The sequence below is a fragment of the Malaya genurostris genome, chromosome 1 (assembly GCF_030247185.1).
Source record: "Malaya genurostris strain Urasoe2022 chromosome 1, Malgen_1.1, whole genome shotgun sequence".
NCBI lineage: Eukaryota > Metazoa > Arthropoda > Insecta > Diptera > Culicidae > Malaya > Malaya genurostris.
In genome coordinates this window covers 143842272-143864818 of record NC_080570.1, presented here as the reverse complement: position 1 = coordinate 143864818, position 22547 = coordinate 143842272, and the positions used below count along the sequence as shown (strand labels likewise).

The following is a 22547-nucleotide window of genomic DNA, read 5'->3' as shown; positions in this document are numbered from 1 at the left end:
AATTGAACTGCCGAGTTTAGCACTAAGCAGTTCAATTTGAACTGCTCTGCACTGATGAGTCAAAGACGAAACGTAAAACTAATAAAAACGGTTATGTGCCCTAGCACAAAATTTGGCTAACCCCTAAACGACCAATTTTTTTGTTAAGGGGCCACAAACCAACTACCGGTTCCAGAGTAACGAGCAAAGATCTGAAAAACGACGAAAAAATGTGCACTGGATTTTCTCATAGACGACTGAACCGCTTTTCATGAACTTGGATTTAAACAAAAGGTCTTTTAATTTCAGAAGTGGCTGTTAATTCTTTTTTTGGACCCGGTTTCCAGTTTCGGAATTACAGTTTGATGAATGTTATTTAAAATCCTGAAGGTTATAATCAAATCCTACAAAAAAGTGTTTTTCTAATGATTTTTCCAAAATTAGTACAATTTCGGAATGAAAATACTTAAGGAATTCCAAATCGAATCCTACGCTGTAAAAAAATCGACTTAAAAAATTTGTCGTGTCCTAAGTGTAAAAAAGATTTCACAGAACACTCTATCCTCAGTTGTCCGATATTTCCTAAAAGTATCAGACTCAAAAGTGTCAATTTCACAAAGTATAAGCAGTTCGTAAGGAGACGAAATTTATTTAAAATCAAAAATAGTGTTTATTGGTGTGAATTGACTGTACATTTTTTTCAGAATAGGACTCGAGTTGGTTTTTTTTTATTCGAAAATTTGACTGATTTTGGGAAAATCACTAGTACACCACATTTGTAAAATAGCTTTTTTTCAGTTGGTCGTCAAAAGGTTGAGATAACTGAGTGCCCACAAGTTCCTATCTCATGCCTTCCCGCGTGTTTCTATGATGATAGTTGATCAATATAATGGCGTCGATTGGATGCTATCACCTTCTGCATTAGTAAAAGAATGAGAGGGTGCGAATAGGTTTGCATGTTTTTTTTTGTTTTGATTATAGAGGTTTCAACTATGAGGTCATTCGCCTCTTCGGGCCAGAAAAACTTCCCCACTCTAGGTGCGGGGTTGGGAATCGAACACAGATGGGTTGCGTGCAAGAAATCGACATACCTATCAAGCTATACCCGTCATGTGTATGTATTTGAAACGCCAAAAAATATTAGAAATCATTCAAATAACTCTAATATCTTTTAATCTACTTGGATAAAAACCATATTTAACAGTCCTTCCGCGTATAACAAAATACGTTTTATGAGTAAGAGTAACTGCTTGGATATAAATATTTTTTTCATTCTCAATATTAGTGTTTTATGTAGGTGTGTGCAATATCATACTATGCCCAAGAGTGTGGCTGGTTCCAAAGACTGAAAATTTCGATACGATTGGTTAGAAAAAGGACATTGCATGGAAACTGGAGTATTGGTAAGATCGGAAAACGTTAGTTATTAATACAAAACTGAGAAATCAAATACGCGTCGATTGCTTGCCATTTGCTAGGGAATCGAACGTTTTTCTGTAATGTTTGAATCCATTTGATGCAAACATTGCATTGAGGCGGGGCTCTGCATACGAAATGGATTCCATGAACAAAACACATGGAAACATATTTTTTCTGTAAACCGCTACCGGACAGTTGGATTTAAGATATGACATTTACGACTTGAACCGACCATTAAAACTGTATTTTGTCCGAAAAAAACGAAAGCTTACCTGTAATGACTTTGTTTGATCGGTGACGTGATGATAGTGGTACGGGTCTGCTGGAGATCTCAATGGCACACACTCCATACCAGGTCGCGAGCCCAGTGTGCACAGGTCACTCTGTAGAAAGAAAGAGAAAAAAAAACAAGAATTAAAACGTAAACCAGGAAACGTCCAATTGATAATTGGAACACGTTCGGAGCTCTGTTCGCGAGGCGCGCTGTTTACTTGCACTATGCTATATTCCGCCGGCATATTGTTTGTTAGTTACCCAACCATGAACAGATCAACAACGGAAGAATAGATGCGATCGTTCAAGGATCTTCTAGAATCACCGAAAACGATTGGTCCCGTCACCGCTGCCACCGCCGTTAGTCCCACAGTTAGAACGGCAATCGGCGGAATGAGTCACGTTTCGATCGAACCCACGCAAAATGAAGCTGAAACTTAACCGTACAATTGAGGCCGTATCTTGATCTCCCGCTAATAGTCCGCTCGATTGCGGAAAAATATTAGATTCCAAATTATCGTCAATTGCGGGCATGAGGCTGTCGAGCAAATGGATCGATTCTCGAATAATTGACGTATGTAGGTGGTGGACTACGGAAATTATGCCGTTTTAAATGTTTTCTCAATTCTAGATCTTGTATCGGAGCACATTCATACAATGTTTGGCTGCACCAGCTCTAAATTTATATAAGTACAATCATCCAGCAATCATCATATCCGTAAATATTTACCGAACCCGACCCTCGCGATAGGGTTGTCACCTTTCCATTTTAACTAACCTGTGGGACACGATGTAATACATCTCAGAAGATTATTCGATTGAACAGAGAGGGTAATATATTTTTGTATCTTTTGTTCGCCCGATAAAGATATATGACATAAAAAATGTCTTGTCTTCTTTAACCCTCAGGGTACGGACTGGGTTACCGTAACCCGAGCGAAATTTGAAAGAAGCGCCATACGAAGAGAAGTCGGCGAGGGGGGTCCGGACCAGGGCGGGAAAAAACTTATAGGTACACACTATTAGAGGCCCAAGCGGCAGAGTCAGTCTCCGCTTTGTGTCCGAGCTAGACACATATAAACATTGTGCTCGGGTGTGGTACACCCAGTCCGTATCGAACGTTACAAAATCCAAAATTTTCAAAAAAATTAAGTTTTAATTTTCGTCTGTTTGCCGCTGAGGAATAAAAAGGTAAGTAAGAATACGTACTCTTTACTTAATTTTGTAGATTCTAACCTCAAAATAACGCGTTGTACATGGTGTAAGCGAAGTATTGTAGTAGATCTCAATCACTTGAACGTACGTCTTATATCGAAATCTTTGCTGCTCGTAGTGAATTATAACTCATTAAATTTAGTTTCTTGTAATTTTTTGTTAAAGAACACGCATTAAAAACATGGCAACGCGTCGAATCACTCGAAGCGTTGCTGCTTTGGAGGAGTTGTACAAGGAAAACGATGAGGACAGCGTTACAGAGAATGACAGTGACACCGACGACGCCGTAGGTGCGGAAGAGGAAAGTTCTCACGATTCTGAAACAGACGCAGATTCTGAAGGAGAGCCATTGTCAGGCGAAGAAGAAGCAGCTGCTCCGAGAGGCGCCCCGCCGCGCAAACGCGGCCGCCCTTCATACCTACATGCTAAGAGCGGGTACAAATGGAATCTCTCTGCTCCGGAAATATTCGCCTTTAACAATTATGTTTGGTATTTATGTATATGATACTACTCAACAATATCTGAGAAACAATTTTTTTACGCTCAAAGTAATTAATTTTAACCTTTATCATCATAAATCAACGAAACAACGTTTTTTCGCTAACTCGAAAAAACGCGTATTTTCATTTTTCAAAAAAAATATAGTTTTTGGAATAAATCAAAAAACCGTTATGGACATTTGTAAGAACTACTTTTTACCTTTCAAATGCGAGTTATACAATGTTAATTTTTTTTTTTCAAAAAGTTACAGCATTTTGAAAAAAAAAAACGTTTTTTACAAAAAAAATTCAAGACCCGTTCACATTTTTCATTATAATTTTTTTTCAATCAGTTAAATGATTAATCTGACAACTCTATTATATTTTTGAGACAATTTCACACAAAATAAAAAAAAATTATTCAAATTGACAAAGTACAGCTCGATATACACTCAATCAAAGTCGTCGGGTTAGGCTAACCCTGTCCGTACTGAACGTAACTTTTTTATAGTCCGTACCCTGAGGGTTAAGTAAATCCTTCAGGAAAATGTCATTCGAAATTTAAAATTTTTATTTTATGTTATGAGAGGGATCTTTCCGCTTTTTCACATCAAAGATTTGAAACCATTTCGGCACATATTTTTGCCATTTGGATCTTGTTAAACTGCAACTGAAACATAACAAAGTTTTTGATAAGTTGCACAAATGTCATAGTTACTTCCTTTCATCTTCATGATACAAGTATTTTTGCATGTTGCAACATCTACAACTGCTAGTGCAACATGCCGAAGTTGGTGATTTGCTGTACAATTGTTTAAGACCACTAAAAAAACCGCGACTTCGAAAATTCAGCGTAAAAAACCGCGTAACTTCGGAAATCTGTGTAAGAAAACCACGTAGCTTCGGAAATTCGCGTAACTTCGGAAATCTGCGTAAAAACCGCGTAACTTCGGAAACCGCGTAAAAAATAACCACGTAACTTCGGAAATCCGCACTGAAAAATCGCAAAACTATAGAAAAAAAATTTGCAGTCAAATGTTTTCAAAAATTCATGAAACATGGTGTTATCTCGACAAAAATATGTTTGTAAAAAATCGACTTTGGGATTATCGAATATGTTTTTAAAAAATCGACTTTGCCCAATGTTTTCGGAATGCATAAAACGTCAAGATCTGGTGAAATTTTGAAATATATTTTTTGAAAAAAATCGAAAATATCAAACAATTAACTTAAAACAATTGAGGATAACACCAGGTCCCGACGTTTCATACCAAACAATAAAATCGCATAACTTTGAAAACTCGCGTAAAAAACCGCGTAAGAAATGACCTTAGTGTATTTAAATTGTAATATATTGTTGCAAACTGATCACAGATAAGCTGCAGTAACAACATTACATTTGCTACTTGGAAAATGCCATTGCATTTGCTACTTGGAAAATGCCTTCACCAGCTAGCAGATTACCTATCGGATGAAAAATTGATATGAGGACCAAAATCAGCCCACTCAGACAAAACCATGCGCATATCCTACACATCGTATATCTTCCGGTAACTAGATCCCTAGTTAGCAACTAATTACAGTTACTCCATTAGGTTGCATTAGGAAGCTTTGAATTTTTCAGCTCACTCCAACCATTGAGGCGTGTGCAGACTTCTCTGCAACCGATTTAGCTGCTTTTGTCGGAAATTTTCGAAATTTTACCCCGAAATCTTTTTGTTCATATTGAGGGAGACCTCTTCTCACGAGAGCCCAATACCGCTCGATAGGTCGCAACTCCGGGTAGTTTGGTGAATTCGTCTCTCGCATTTCAGTACAACATGTCCTCGGTACAACATTGCCCACAATCACTTTATACCATTCCAAAATATTTTTCGCTTAGTGATAAGATGCTAAATCAAGCCAAATAGCGAGGGAACGTCATCGCTGCCCTGGAATGGTAACAATCGTCGCTTTAGATATTCTTCACGGTATTTCCTTGTTTATCGTTCCGGTAGCGATGAAACTTTGGCTTGCTACACCACGGCTTCACATTTCCTGCCAAACTAAATATTTTTGAGAAACTTGGCCTTTTTCTTCGTACTGAAACGCTTCTCTACGGCGTTCCGTTGCATGGCAGTATAAAAAAACATTCCGGGAAACTGCTTTAAGTCTTCTAGACACAACTTACGAGACCAGATTTAGGCCATCACATTCTGTTTATCATAACCGGTTCGGAACAATTTTTATCTTTAAATGATTTTATACCTTGTGGGTGCTTGAAAATATGCACAAAAGACTGAGACACACTCTAGGGCCGTTGGGAGGATTCGTCTCTTTTGGTACAACATGGACTCCAATCTCTTTATACCATTCCAAAGCATCTTTAGCGTAGTGACAAGATGCCAAATCACTCCAGATTGGAGAGACAGCGCCATGGCTGCGTAGGAATTTTACAATTCATGCTTTAGGTATTCTTCACGGTGTATTTCCTTATTTACCGTTTCGGTAGTGATATTTTTTTGGGAAATTGGCCTTTTTCTTCGACCTGAAATGCTCCTATAAACCGTTCCATTGCATGACAGTATAAAAAAACATTCTGGGAAACTGCCTAAATTCTTCTACACACAACTTGCGAGTCCCGATTTTAGACGTTACATTCTGTTGACGGTTCGCTACAATTTTCGCCTGTGAACGACTTCATACCTGACCGTTGCTTAAAAATATGCACAAAAATCTGAGACTGAGACGAGAGCCCAATACCGCTCGTTAGGTTGCAACTCCTGACAGTTAGGTGTATTCGCCTTTTTCGGTACAACATGGACTCCAATCCCTTTATACCATTCGAAAACATATTTCGCGTAGTGACAAGATACTAAATCAAGCCAAAATAACGAGCGATCATCATGGCTGCGTAGGAATGGAAACAATCGCTTCTTTAGGCATTCTTCACGGTGTATTTCCTTGTTTACCATTCCGGTAGTGATGAAGCTTTGGCTCAACCATATTGCCTTTCAAATCAAATATTTTTTTGGAAAATTAGCCTTTTTCTTGAACTGAAATGCTCCTCTAAGCCGTTCCTTTGCATGATAGTAAAAATACTTTCCAGGAAACTGCTTAAATTCTTCTACACACAACTTGCGAGCCCGGGTTTCAGCCGTTACATTCTGTTTCTCAAAACGGTTCGGTACAACTTTCACCTTTGACCTCCTTTATACTTTGTCGATGCTTAAAAATATGCACAAAAGTCTGAGACTTCTTTCTACTCGAGAACCCAATCCCGTTTGATAGGTCGCCACTCTGGGTAGTTGGGAGAATTCGCCTCTTTTGGTACAATATGGACTTTAATCGTTCTATACCATTCCAAAGCATCTTTGGCGTAGTGACAAGATGCCAAATCAGCCCAGAATATAGAGGCAGCGTCAAGGCTGCGTAAGAATACGAACAATTGACGCTTTAGGTATTCTCCACGGTATATTTCTTCGCTTACCGTTCCGGAAGTTATGAAGCTTTAGCTTACTCGAACACGGCTATATAGTTGATTTGAAAAGTTGAGTAGTTATGAATTGTCGCCTGTATAGAATTATGTCATCTGTAAAATTAATATTTTTTTCTCTGTGTGTAATCAATACTCAAGTAGGTAGGTTTCCAGCATCAGGTATTACATCACAAAGGTTTTATGACTTTTGAAACATAACAAGGAGAGTGGAAATAGCAACGAGGCGATTGCCTTTTCTTAGGAAAATTGTAAAGTTACACTAAAACATACGCAGAAAACTATAAAAAATGATAAATTCGAATATATTGAACTCACTTTAAACAAAAAAAACTTGCCAAACGATTTGTTTCTGAAAATGCCCAACGTTTCGACCCACTTTTTGGCCTTTGTCAATAAAAACTGTAAAATTACAAAAAAACATACACAAAAAACTTTAAACTATGATAAATTCGTATATTTTGAACTTACTTAAAACAAAAAAAAAACACTTGGCAAACGATTACTAAAATTGCTCAACGTTTCGACCGTTTTTGATGGCCTTTTTCAAGGAAAACTGTAAAGTTACATTAAAACATACGCAAAAATACTATAAACTAAAATAAGTTCGTGTATTTTGAACTCACTTTAAACAAAAAAAAACGTGGCAAATGATTTTCAAAATTGCACAACGTTTCGACCGTTTTCGATGCCCTTTCCAAGGGAAACTATAAAGTTACATTAAAACATATGCAAAAAACTATCAAATATGACAAACTCGTTTATTTTGAACTCATTTTAAACAAAAAAAAACTTGTCAAACGAGGTCTGGAATTTCTCAACGTTGCGACTAAAAAATGATAAAAATATGATGAATTTGTGTATGTTGAATTCACTTTGAATAAAAAAAATTGGCAAACGATTTCTAAAATTACACGACGTTTCGATCGTTTTTAATGGCATTTTTCAAGATAAACTTAACTTTTTTTAAGTTACATGAAAACATACGAAAGTTACATGAAAACATACGTTTCGACAGTTTTTGATGGTCTTTTCCAAGATAAATTTAACTTTTTTTAAGTTACATAAAAACATACGCCAATAACTATAAACTATGATAAATTCGTGTATTTTGAACTCACTTTAGGCAACAAAAATTTGACAAACGAAATCTAAAATTACCCCACGTTTCGACCCACTTTTAAGCCTTTTCAAAGAAAAGAGTAAAATTACATAAAAACATACGCAAAAAACTATAAACTGTGATAAAATCGTGTATCTTGAACTAATTTTAAACAAAAAAAAAACTTAGCTACGATTTCTAAAATTGCCCAACGTTTCGACCGTTTTTATGGTCTTTTCCAAGGTAAACTGTAAAGTAAGATAAAATGGTACGTAAAAAAATATAAACTTTGATAAACTGGTATATTTTGAACTTACTTTAAACAAACAACGGATGGCGAGGCATGCATCCTAGATGGTAACCCTAACCCCGGGAAAACCTCCGCCTGTCGGTCTATCCGAACAATCAACAACCATACGAAAAATGGATATTTATTGGGGCTACTGTGCCGTACTCGCAGTTTTGTTCGTGCCTATTTTCGACTATTTTTCACGTCAGAAAAAAAAATAAAACAAAGTTGCTAAATGAAATGAGTATGAGTGTGTGTGTGTTTGTGTGTCTGAATGAAATTACTATTATTTTAGCTTACCTTCTGCCGTTTGTCTACCCGATGGCTGCACAACACAACAGATCTAATTTAAATAATTAACCGATTATTTCCTAGCTGGTGCCTACGTAAGTCTGACTGTTTGCTTGCCTGCCTTCACGGAGGCTTATGGATTCTTCGCAAACTCCGACTGGTGCCGAGGGGCTGAGCTGAGGCTGAGCTTGATGAGCTGCGCGCCGTTGCAGCTCCAGTTACTAATTTTACTACACAGACACCATTCATTCAAATGGCCACCTCGAATGCGGCCGGTCCGGGGAGTGTGAGGCCAAACGAAGCGTTCGATGTCGGACACAGATTAGTTAATATTTGACGAATAAAAACTGTTACTTAACGGTGATACGCGAGAAAAGGAGAAGAAGAAGGCAAAATCCAATTACAAGGTTTTTTTTGCAAAGCATACATGAACTGACCCCGCATGACCCACGACGACGATGCGGCGTTGCCAGTAGCATTGTTTCTTTGCACCGACCGACACGCTCTGGTAGTCTCTGGGGCCGTGCTCTGGAGCTCGCTAGCTAGCTAGCTGCTTCTGGTGCTGCTACCGGCGGTGCGCGATGATTGCAAGACAGAAAATTGATGGAAAATTCGCGAGCGCCATGAGTTTCCTTGAACGAACGGGTGATTGTGACGCCTTTCGGGTCCACAATCCGGTAGCCAGCAAGCAAAAACGATGAACAAGAGGCAAGAACCAATTATGATTATTACGGCATTAATCAAAGTTTGCTAATTGATTTCTTCTGGTCGTGCAATCCTTTGTCCAAGAGCAGAGCGGAGCAGAGTAAATTACCAACCCGTGCTGCGAAGGCTCATTCGGAGAGCTTGAAATGTTCGCAATAAACAACGCCATTCAACGGTTTTAGAAAGCTCCCGGAAAGCTACCATCAAACCAGCAGCCTCCTGATGCATTACTCCTAATCTACTCCTGTCACCGATAAATCACTTCACAGTCCTGTCTCTGGTGCGCAGCCAGCCTCTGAATTAACATTCCCGGGCCAGTAAGCCACTTCAGCTTACTTCAGGTGGTTTTCCGAGAACCAATAAACCACGGTGAGAGTCGTGATTGGCCAATAACATAAATATGATGTGGAGTGGAATATTAGAAAAATGCCCCCCTCGCCAGGAACCCAGGAAACCACTGAAATTCAACGGGGGCTGAGCGCGGGGTGGAACCTCTCTAGCACATGATGAAGCAACCTCAGACATTAGTTTAATATTTCGAGTAAGATACATAATTAGGAAGCTGCGCAACTCCAACCGACAGTGGCAGGCACCAAGATTTACGACCCTCATTGGAACCGACACACGGACAGCGGGTAGTTTTTCAAGTCTCGTTTTCCTAGTTCAAAGTGTACTGCTTGCTGATCGGCATTTTTTTTCCTCTGGCGGCCGCTGGGAACGAAAGCTTTTATGCTCCTCCACCATGCGGAGGTCATTATGATTGCCAACATATACGTAACGTCTCGATAATTGACTGTCAAAGAAGTTACCGTCACGTTGCTTACGAGTGTAGCAGAGATATCGAAGTCACGATTTGTTTTTTCTATCTTACTTTGGTTTCCTCTTAACTGACCGGGAGAAATCTACGCTTGGAAAATCGAAGGGCTTTCGTTGATGAAAAAAAAACCAGTGGGCGTCATCCGCGTCTCTGTCTTATGTGGCATTAGTGCCAATTTTGGAACCGGTCACCGGTTCGATTTGAATGATCACCACATTTATTTTTTCGATGGTGAAACCAGTCTTAAAATACAGCATAACGATTATGATTAAAGGGTGCTGTCAACACCCGAACTGAAAGGCGGATCTGACGCCTAAGTTATGCAATGCTAAAGGCAGACTAAAACAGTATTGAACTATCGTAAATTTAAAAAAACAGCAACAGCCCTTTGGAAAGCTCGAACTTCTGATGAAGTGACCAAATTTGAGCTGTCTCTAATAGTAAATAAAATTCTATTTGAGAATTGGCAAAACCCCTAAATGATTACTATCTAATAATGAACAGGAGGTCGTCGTTTGTTTTTTTTTCTCGTTTGGTACGTCAGGAAACACATTAATAAGTATTTAACAACTTTACGTCTACTTAGCAGTTTATGCTGAGCCGCGAGGTGGCATTAGCAGTTAAGCATAAACTGCGTATTCACTGATTAGTCGAAGACGAAACGTAAACATGTACCCTTAGTCATGTGCAATAAGGTGCCAATAAAAAGAGGGGATTTTTTTTTGTTTCAATTATAGAGGCTTTAACCTTTTTCCAGAATTATCGTTCAACAAAATAAATTCAAAAGTTTTGCATGATAAAAAGCATCATTCGAACAACATTTTGTAATTTTTTGTGGAAAAGTATTGAGAAATAAGTCGGCGAAGAGGTATTTTCGAGAACGCTTCTTAAAAATCATGATTTGCGGTGTCCACTGTATCTCAGCGCAGACTAATCAGAAGTGAACAAATGAATGCAGCATAGTTAGAGTAGAAGTTTTTCTAGACCCCAACGTTTCTGTATGATTTTTTTTAAATTTTTCTTTAATTTTTGGTGGTTGTTCAAAGTGAAAACTACGATTTTCCACGAAAAAATCCGCCATTTTGTAGCTGTAAAACCTCCCCAAAGTAACAAACAATGAAAAGGAAAACGTCTGTTTTTTATATGTAGAAAGTGTGTGCAAAATTTGAAAAAAATTGGTGCAGTAGTTTTTGAATGACGATGAACACGGACTTTCAATACCTACTTTCGAAGAAAACGCGTTTAAAGGTTTTTGTCTATAGAATTAATGGAAACAATTGATTACTTCAGGGAGCCTGTAGGGTCTAACAGTTTCAAAAGATCATATTTTTTCTTTTATAATTTATTATAACGAAACATTTCAAGAATGTTTTGTCAAGTTTTGAAGTCAATCGAAGTAGAAATCTTGGGCCTATAGATAAAGGTCCATAACTTTCAGAGTTTCGTTCCAATAGGCTTGAAAATTTCACAGAAAATTCTTCAAATGTTTTACTATAAGAAAATATAAAGAAAATAATAAATGATTTTTCAAAAGTGTTAGACCCTACCCGCCCCTTAAGGTCATTCGCCTCTTTGGCTTCGCCAGAAAAGTTTTCTGACCCTATGTGCGGGGTTGGGGACCGAACCCAGATGGGCTGCGTGAAAAATCACCATGAATTTTCCCAAAACTACTTTTTTTTGGCTTTGCAATGACTGAGTGGAAACATATATTAGAGAAGCCAAATGAATGAAAAACTTGACAGGAAAGATGATTTTTTGGAAAAAAATACGCTCAGAGACAGGACTCGAACCTGCGTTCTTATGCAATCCGTGCATACGCGCTACCATTTCGCCACCCTGAACCTTGTGATAGCGACAGCTCTAAAACACGGTTAGCTATTATAGAACGTAACAACATCTTCTCTGTTCATCAAACACTCGTCTTCTCGCTCCTTACCTATTTTCCGCTCATGCACTGAGTAGGAGAGTTTATTTAGAATCACTTGTCACCTTTTCTACTGGTACCAGTCGCTGGCTGGCGACAGACCCTATGAAGGTTGTGCTGATAGCCTGCCCCTTTCCAACCAGAAGCACATTGTCACGGAAAATAAAACCAAAAATCGACTCTGGTACTAAATATTTCGCATATCTCAAAAGTTTCAGTCGTTTTTTTTCAATTTATTATCGAGATAACACCAGATCTCGACGTTTCGTGTAATTCTAAGACATTTGGCATCAAATCAATCTCAAAATTTCCAGCCATTTTTTTTTCAAGATGCTTCAGATTTTTTTCGATTTAAGAAATATCATGTACCTTTCCTCCTAATCTGATATTTACAGTCTGTTCCACAAGAAATACTTCGGAGCAGGTACTTCGTAAAGTAATGAAAGTGCGCTTCAACGAAATCGGTACTGTTTCCTAACCAGGAACGCTTCATACGAACACCCAGAAAGCAGACTGGTTCTAGATAAACCGTTCTCGATCAATCGCGACCTTATACGATGCGACTGGTAGAACGATAATGCAGCTTGTAAACGTCACCTAGACCGCTGCTGAAACTGGCATGGGTAAACTAGTAACTGAACAGTTCTAGAAATGGGTAGCAAGTCATCAGACTTTGAATAGTCCGATTTCTATTAAACTTGATACACGTCTTCAATAGAGTGTGTTTTAAACGTTCGGAAAGACCGTTCCGATTCAAGACTTACTTTTCAAAAGGGCAAAGCATTTATTTAGGGTCGCGAGGTGGCATTGACAGTTCAACGTGAATTGCTAATGCACTGATGAGTCGAAGACAAAACATAAAACTATGAATTTAATCATGTGCAATTGAGTGCCAATCAAAAAGGGGAGTCTCTAATTTCGTTAAGCGCTAGTACTCAATTGTTTAAGCACCACTAGTTCATATGCAAATTTTAGCTAAATTGGCTATGGGAAAGAGGGTGGTCAAAGTTTGAAAATTTTTGATCTTCAAAACATCACTTTCCGCATACCACTTTACGAAATTATGTTAGTGATGACCGTTTTTTATTTGCACCCTAATGTGCACTTTGCACAAAATGGCCACCCACGAGTTATCGAAAACCCCTAAATGACTACTCTGACCTGATAACGACCAGAAAGTCATCCATTGTTTCTCCGTTCGGCGCGTCAGGAATGATATTAATAGGGGTTTCTATCTTGTGGGGTCGAAGTAAAGTAATTCCTTGTAATTTTCGCTATATTATAGCGATCACGATCTTTTTTATTCTTTAATAGGATTGGTTTTCCTTAACTAAATGTATTAGGAAAAATATAAATCAAAAATAAATAAATTCAATTTTTTTGTACTATATTCAAAAGATGTACAAATTAAATTTGATTTACTCACACTCTGCACTTATTCTGATGCAACTAGAGATGGACAAAACAGCTCATTTCAAAGAACCGTTCAGTGATGTAGAGTTCTGTTGAAAAAACTAGTTCTCCAGAGCCGTTCGTTCGTTCTATTCATAGTTGGTTTGTTTGTTCAAATGTCCCGGGTTAGCGGTTCAATGCATAGGACGCTGGTCTTACAAGCCAGTTGTCGTATGTTCGAGCCCCGACCTGGAAGGATTCTTAGTGTCAGTAGGATCCATAGTACTAGCCATGCAATGATTCTGCATTGTTTGTTCAAAGACTAAACGAGAACTTACTGTTGTAAGCTTAAGCGAGGAAAAAAGGTCCCTCGAAGTAAAACTGAGGTTTCGTAACGAAACTTCTTATTAGTACCGTTCTTGAAAAAAGGTTGAGCGAGCTCAAAAAACAAAAAAAAAAAAGATACCCCGACTTTGAACTGAGGAACTACAGTTCCGAAAAAAGAACTATAGCTCGTTCTTTCTTTAAAAAAAAACTAGTTCTTTTGAACCGTTCGCGAACGAATTGCCCATCTCTAGTTGCAACTCATCGCGAGACTATCGCATTAAATCGGTTGAATATTTACAGTCTGTCACACAGGAAGTATTTCGGCGTGAGTATCTCGAAAAGTAATGAACGAAAACGGTACTGTTTCCCAACCAGGCACGCTTCATTCGAACCCACGCCTCCAAAAAGTTCTATGGTTCTAGAAAAATCGTTATCGATTAATCATGATTCGGTTTATCACATCGTTCTGGCAGCAGGCATTAGTATTTATGCAACTGAGCAGTTCTAGATCTAGCATATCGCTTGTTTTGTACGATCGGAGAGACCGGTTCGAGTCAAGACTTACTTCTTCAATGGGCGGATGTGTTTAAGTCATTAACTCTCTTCAAATTTTTGTAACTCAAAACTTGTGTTCAAGAAAGAGCTGTCAATTTGGCATTTAAAAAAATAATGAAATAAAAAAAATAATGATTTTTTTTTAATCTGTTGTATTTTATTTTCTCCTTACGTTACGTCTCCGACACGTCGATGCCTAACAGTTCATGTTGAACCGTTATGCCGCCTTGCAGTTCTACATAATCCGCTAAGCAGACATATCAATTCTGTTTCAATCTCTAGGTAGGTGATGCTTACCAGTTTTATAGTTTTCCCATATTATAAAAAAAAAGTATTTTGATGAGTACACTGAAGCCTTTGTTACGCGGAGGATACGGACGGCGCACAAAACAAATCGCGTAGCTTCGGAAATCTACGTAGAAAAAAATACGTAACTTCGGATATCCGAGTCAGGTAATTGCGTAACATACGAAATCCATGTATAAAATCGCGTAACTTCGTAAATCCCCGTAAAAAACGCGTAACGCGTAAGTTTAGAAATCCGCGTAGCTTCGAAAGTACGCGCAACAAACCGCGTAAAAAAGCCTCATAATTTCGGAAATCCGCATAAAAACAAATACGTATATTCGGAGAAAACGGGTAACTTTGAAAATCCGCGTAAAAAAACTGTGTAACTTGGGGAATTCGCGTAAAAAGCACGTAAGTTTGGAAATCCGCATAGAAAAATTGCATAACCTCGGAAGTCCGTGCAAAAAAACTGCGTAACTTCGAAATTTCGTGTAAAAACGTGATTTATTCACCTAGCAGTGAGATGATACCTTTTTTTATCAATCCGCATGTGTTTTTTGCATGGATATTCTTTGGTGTTTTAGTTCTCATGACATTATTTTAATTATCGTCGTTTTAAACGGCAAATTGAGATTTTAATCACTTATTACCCTGTAATGCCCAAACTGCAAATCGTATCGAATTTCAATCTTAACGTGTGACAATCGATTGAACATTCCATGAGATGTCGAAGTAAGTTCCACTTTAGAGTTTTTCGTCATCATTTATGGTACTTCCACAGCCGGTATTCAGGAACTAGCATAAGCCAAAATGATTCGAATGGCTTTAAATTAATACGCCAAAAAATTTACATCTTCTATATCGATATGAATTTTAAAAACTCATTATCTGTAATTCCAGAATCGGATAAAACTCACCAATTTTGTATGGGACCTTAAGTCCGGATTTGTATTTTGTATGGGAGCTAAATTTTTGTTTTTAAAGTTCAATTTGGCGAAAATGATCGAGAAATTTTGAGAAAATGATTGAGCTTTGAGAAACGATTCGATACTGGAACCGGAATTCTGAAATCGGTGTAGCCGAAATCAGTTCAATTTACCTGAGGAGTGTGTAGACATCTTTGAGAAATTGTAGCGCGAATTAAAATTTGGGGGTACATTCCGAATCCACAAACGAATACTGCTTGAACTGAAATAAATTTATTTGGTAATCGACTATCCAAATCTGCAAACCCGATAAACCTGATTAATTTATGTGAAATGGACATTTTTATACTAATCACCCTGTATCTCCTAAACCAGAAGTCAGATCTGAAGTAAGATGTTTTATAGGGTTTTAAGACCTCTCATTTGAATCATAGATGATTCTTAGATTTCATTTCAATCTTAGATCGGTTCAGCCATCTACGAGAAAAATTTATTGCATTATTTTAATTTCGTTTCACATATCATCCTGTGATTCCGCAATCAGAAGTCGGATCCAAACGTATTTCAGGAACCTTGTTTGGGAGTATACTACTTTTCATATAAATCTGAGTTTGTAGAGTTTGTAGTTTAGCCATCTCCGAGAAAATTGAGTGAAAATATTTGTCATACACGCATTTGTTGATCTCGACGAACTGATTCGAAAGGTATATGTTCTTCCAGCATTTATTGCTGTAATTAGTTTAAAACAATATAATTATGGAATTGCTTTCAACTGGAAAATTCTGCCATCTTCTGGTTTACATATCGAACGATTATGTTGCCAAAAACGAACCGTGCTAAAATCGGTCCAAGGCAAATTGTCATGAAAAAGGATGCTGTACACAGTATTTTGGTACTTAGAAACATTTGTATGTAACAGTATAAAAAATCGTGTTTCACGTTGCTTCCAAGCATTGCTTTGTCATACAGCGCTCAAAACTCCTACTGCTGGAATAGGGAAAAAAGTCGCTTATACAAAAAAATCGATATCTCCGTTGGAAATGGACGGATTTGAACAATCTATGGCTTGTTGGATAGCTATTACCGTGTGGAATCTAAGTATAGAAACATGTTCTGTTTTCAAGGTCAAATGTAATGTGACAGATACTGTCAAAAAACTGAAAATTTTGACATAAAACTTCGTATAACTCAAAAAGTAAACATCCGATCTCAAAACCATTCAATAGCGTTCTGGGTGACGGGGAGACCTTTCATTTGCGACTAGTTTGTTCAAAATCGGTTCAGCCATCTCTGAGATCTCGACCTCTTAGTTGACAAAACACATACAGACACACACACATACACACACACACACACGGACATTTGTTCAGTTCGTCGAGCTGAATCGATTGGTACATGACATTCGGCTGAATCGATTGGTACATGACATTTTTCTAAAGTTTGAGCGAATTCTATACCTATTTTTTATATAAAAAAAAGGTAAAAATGTGTAAGTTCGGAAATTCGCGTAAAAAGCCGCATAATTTCGGAAATCCGCATAAAAACAACTACGTATCTTCAGAAATCGCCGCAACTTCGAAAATATTCGTAAAAACACAAAGGGTTGAAAATTCGCTAGGTAAAAAACCGCATAACTTTGAAAATTCGCGTAAAAAAACACATAAAATTTTCGTAGAAAAGAAAATCGCATTGCTTCAGAAATCCCGCAAAAATACCGCGTTACTTCAGATATCCACGTAACTTCGGAAATCCGAGTAAAAAAAACTTGAAAGCTCGGAAACCGCGTCAAAAACCCTTTACTTCGAAAAACCGCGTAGCTTCAGAAATATCCGCAAAAGAAACCGTGTAAAAACGAAATCCGCGTAATACAAAAACCGCGTAACTTCGGAAATCTGCTTAAAAAAACTGTTTAACTTTGGTAATCCGCGTAAAAAACATATAAGTTCGGAATTCCGCGTGGAAAAAAACCGCATAACTTCGGGAATCCCGCAAAAAACGGAAATACGGGTAAAAAAACTTGTAAGCTCAGAAATCCGCGGAGGAAAATACCTCGTAAAAACCACATACAAATCCGCTTGAGTTCGGAAATCAGCGTAAATGAAATGCGTAACCTCGGAAATCCACGTATATTTGGAGATCCGCGTAAAAAAATGCCGTATATTCGGAAATCAACGTAGAAACAAACCGCGTAACTTCGGAAACCCTCACAAAAAATCGCGTTACTTGCTAAATAGTTTCAGAAATCCGTGTAAAAAAAGTGTCAATTCGGAAATCCGCATAGCAGGAAACCACGTAATTTTGAAAATCCACGTAAAAATAAAAACCACTTTACTTCGGAAACCCGCGTAAAAAATTGAAAAACTTCGAAAATCCTCGTAAAAAAACGCGTAACTTCGTAAATCCGCGTAAGTTCGCAAATCCGCACAACTTCGGAAATCCGTGTAAAAAACGTGTAAAACAGGTAATTTCGAAATACCGCGTAAGTTCCGAAATCAGCGGAATACGTAACATCAGAAATCCTTACAAAAAACCGCGTTACCTCCTTAAATATTCGTTACTTCCCAAATCCGCATAACTTCGGAAAGTAAGTAAGTTCGGAAATCAGCGTCGAACAAAACTGTGTAACTTCAGAATCCACGTAGAAAAAAAAAAGAATATTTTCTGAAATCCATATATAAAACTACGTAACTTCGGAAATCCGAGTAAAACAACACTGCGTAAATTCTGAGAGCCTCATGAAAATCTGCTTATCTTCGGAAATCCGCATAAAAAACGATTTTTTTTTTTGATACCCGAATATTCCTTAACCTTAGAGCAATTTCAGCAGCTAGAAGTTCTATATGGAATATCTATAATAGAACAAAAACTGGAACAAACGTATCCCCAGCAAGCCGTTCTAGTTTTAACATTTATTCGACCAGTTCTACTGTCAAATTTAAAACTGGTCTACGATGCCGTTCTATTTTGTGTATATTTGAAACACGAGGAAACACTGCTGGGACTGCCAGTTTTTCGTGTCCAGATTTAAATTTTGTAACTGACATAAATTATGTATCTAGAACTAGAACACTACTGAATATGCCCTTACCCGAGCCGGACAATCGATTTCAAATATCCAAAAACGGGAACAAGTTTTTGAATCCAAACACGACCTGTATCGGTTTAAAATGACAAAACCGTAACCCATACCCGAAACGAACCTTACAAACGATTTTTTCTATCAACCGGAACTCGACCCGTACCCGTATTTGTACCATCTCTAATGAAAATATGAGTGTTATGAGGAAGGTATCATTACACCACTGGACAGATTAAAACAGGTTTTTTCATGACAAGAAGATTCTTAGTTAGTGCGAATATTTGTTTACCTTTTGTCTTTGATTCATCTGAGTATTAGCAGCTCAAAATTAACCTGCTAGTGCAACTTAGCAGTACTACATGAACCTCTAAGAAACAGTTGAAACTGTTAACATTTTGTGCTCATATGCTACACCAGCTGTTCATATCAAGACATGTTAAGTAATCAAGTAAAGTCAAGCTCTTATTACGGTGCTACAGACGACCACAACCTTCCGTATTACCGTCTCCTAGAAAGCAACGGCGGTCCCTAAAGTATTGCCTTGCAAAAAAAAACATAACTCATACGGGAAAAGCCCCGTACATCGGATTTAAAACCGATTAAAACAATATGTTCCAAAATAGGACCCGGAGCAATGGCCCGAGATCCGATCAACCGCGATCCGATCGGAGTATGTGTTGTAAGGTGGAAAGAAAAAGTGAAATTTTTCCCAACACCCCACACTGCCTGCCGGGCGGAGTTGAGCCACTCGGGCTCAATATAATAAAAATTATCGTAGGTCCCAGGCAGAAAATATTTCACGCTTTTTTTTCGCTAATCGTTCGGATTAAGTTGCAAGGTGCGGTGACTTGCGAAGAAAAAGCAATCTTTTAGAGGGAGGGGAGCATGAAAAATGCGATCTAATATCGGACATTTTTCATAACAGTTACTTGAGGAGTTTGGCCTTCGGTGTCGAAAGCAGAGGATCACGATAGGGAATGGATATTATTTAAGTGAGTATGCGAAATTACCTAACAGATCACAAGTCGCATTGTCGATTGCATGGCAACTAAATTACAAAATTTAAAAGCGAAACAATGTCGACGGAAGCTTGAAACACAGTCACTTGACACGTCATAACCGTCAAATGACAAAATGAAGTTGAGGTTGTAGAGTGGCGCGGAAAAAAGGCATGACAATTCGGCTCGAATTGTTTTAAACCAGACTTTCTTCTCCATTGAGCAAAAACCCCCGGGTAATGCTCTGGTAACTGCTCGAGTGACAAAATTTACAACCCAACCGAAAGATTATGTCACTCCCCTGGACTGGAGTTTATCGTGCACGTGCTTGGAACAGAGTTGTTGTTTACAATTTTTCGGGTTTAAGCCGATTACGAGCAAGGTTCCAGCCAAGTCTTTCAATTTGGCTCGATTCTCAGCATAAATTTTCGAAAACTGTTCGTTCGTTCGTTCGTTCCCTAATTGGCTCGCGCGTCCTCGGATTAGCCTCCTAGATGGTCATTATTTATCCAATCAGTGCCGGATTGACAGCCGCTGCCACCAGACTTAACATACCAAGATGGCGTCGTCAAACCATTCGATCGATCGGTGTGAAATCATCGCTCCCAGATTCGCACGTCACAATGTTGCGCGATGCACAATTGCAATTGCAGCTGCAAGCAGCAACACTGTGGCTTGTTACATATACTATCCCCGGGTCCGTCTGTGGTCAGTGTGAAATAAATAGCCGTCAGCAGAAATAGATTTCAAAATAAACAACAGTCAAGCCAAGCGGGGCGACGGTTGTTGGTTCGTCGGAAAAAGGGTAGCGGCGGCGGCGGTCAGCAGCAAATGCAGCGAAATGCCTTGCGATTACTCGAACAAAGTGCGGTTTACGATTTGACAGCCCGCCCATTTGTTGGTTTTTTTTGTGTATGTTGCTTAGCCCGGAACGTTTGGCCATCGGTTATTCTCTTGGGAATGTTTGGTTTCCATTAGCTAGTCAGCTAGCCAGCTAGTGGTCGACGGATAAACCGCAGCGCCCTTGTAGTTCCCCTCTTCCCCCCTCCCCATCTAATTGCTTCCACGAATGGCTCAAATGCTCGGATGCTGTGGGGTTCGTTCCTTAATAGTAATGTAACCAAATTAAGCTAACGTCATTTTGATTTGAACGCACCTCACCCATCGAAAAGAAGACCCTAGGCGGAAGTTTTCCAAGTTAGCTTAAATTGTTTTTCCTACGGGTGTGGTGGCTACTTCAAGCTATGAACTTCTTGTGCCTTCCCGCATAGAAATTGAAAAAAAAACATTCCACTATTGAGAGCTATTGAGAGCCGTTCGAGCCTAGCGGGGGATGATCGCGCGCGCGGTGCACCATGAAAAGAAAGCACCTTTCGTTTCGTTGCCGCCGGTGGAGATAATCGGTTCAATGAAACTCCTAATTAAACGCTATTAAAATGCGTGAAATGCGGAAATTTCATTGCACTTTGTTGATGGTAGTAATTGTACTAGTAGTGTGATGCTGGTGGTGGTAGGTAACGCAAATTAGAGGTCTCATTTACTATGGCGGAATAGGTTTTTAGCTTGATAGGAGCCTAATTCCTTTTTTATTTCTCAGATAGTTGAGTTTCACCGAAGAAAGTGATTATAAAACACTGACACGGATCAGATATTTTATCGTAAAAATTTAAGAATTTCTAACTAGCCGGAACTACCAGATGGTTGACTACAGAAGAAAACAATCTATCGCGGGGTTTAGCCAAGCAATCCAGCACGGAAAGAATCAACATATCGAAGTTCGAAGCTTCCTGAAAACGGAAAAGAAACATAATAGTCCCTGTTTCGCCGGCTGAGTTCCGGCTGAGCGCTAGGTTTATTTGCCTCTGTTCTGTCCGAACGAACGGTAGTGACATTTTTTCATTTGTCCTCAGTAAACGGAAAATTACCGCGAAAATTCTCCTGGTAGATACACCAAAGCAAATGCTTAGCAGTTAATAAAGTCAACTAGTTTCCCTAGAAATTCCATCCTAAGTATTGTAAATCAATCTGGAACACTCAATCAAGAGAGTATTCTTTCTCAATAAAACGCGAGAAATTGACTTTATTCGTTAATTTAAATAGGAAATATTTCAGATGTTCGTTTTTCTATCATTTGTCGTAATTATCCATTCGAAGATATGACCCATTCGGTGTAAAGTCTTTCGGAACAATAACCCTTTCGATGAAACGATTATCGACAAAATGACTCTGACCCGTTTGCTTGGCAAGCGATTTGTACCTATGGTTTGCGGTCGTCGATTCATTTCACGAAGAGTTCAAACAACTGAGGTTAAGTGTACGATGAAGAATATTTAAAGTAGATGATGTAGCCAGTTTATGGAGAGCATAAGGCTCCTTCTCTCTTCTGGTGAGATTTGGCTCCCGCCCACTATGCCAAGTAGTTGGTAAACAATAATGTACCTTAAATATAATTAGGAATTATTCATGTACACGTAATAATTGTAGATATAGCAAGCAAATAAACAATTCATGGAAATATAAAAAATGGTGTTATAATTAAATATCCAAATACTGTTTAAATGATTATCTTTCAACGAGAAGTTGAAGTTTCGAATATATCTGTAAATTGTTTTAGCTGTAACTTCTTCATTTTTCAAAAGGCACGGATGGGATAGCCATCTATCTGTAGGTTTTAATAACAGCTTTAAAAAAAAATTTATCAAAATTAATCGAGACCCTGATTTTTTTAATTTAAATTTTTTTGGTTCATTTTGAAATTATTGAGAATAAAAATCAAATTTTTTTTCAGTGTATATTTTTTTTAGAGTGCCCTATTGATTCCCTACAACTTCTTCCTGGACGCCATTTTTGTACGATGAAAGGTTTCCAAATTACAACGAGACCCGTAAACTTTTTTAGCTGTAACTTCTTCGTTTTTCAAACGGCACGGATGGGATAGCCATCAATCTGTAGGTTTTAATAACAGCTTTAAAATAAAAACTATCAAAAAAAAATTAACACCATGCTTTTTTTAT

General features: G+C 38.3%; 1 protein-coding gene across 3 annotated transcripts in view; it reads right to left on the bottom strand.

Moving 5' to 3' along the window:
* The window catches only part of LOC131426022 (mucin-3A), a 278350-nt gene that overhangs the window by 48071 nt on the left and 207732 nt on the right, over positions 1-22547 (bottom strand). For all 3 annotated transcript variants that reach the window (XM_058588418.1, XM_058588417.1, XM_058588419.1), the window contains exon 2: positions 1671-1781. In XM_058588418.1, coding sequence (XP_058444401.1) covers positions 1671-1781 — 111 coding nt within the window. The remainder of the gene's footprint in view (positions 1-1670; positions 1782-22547) is intronic.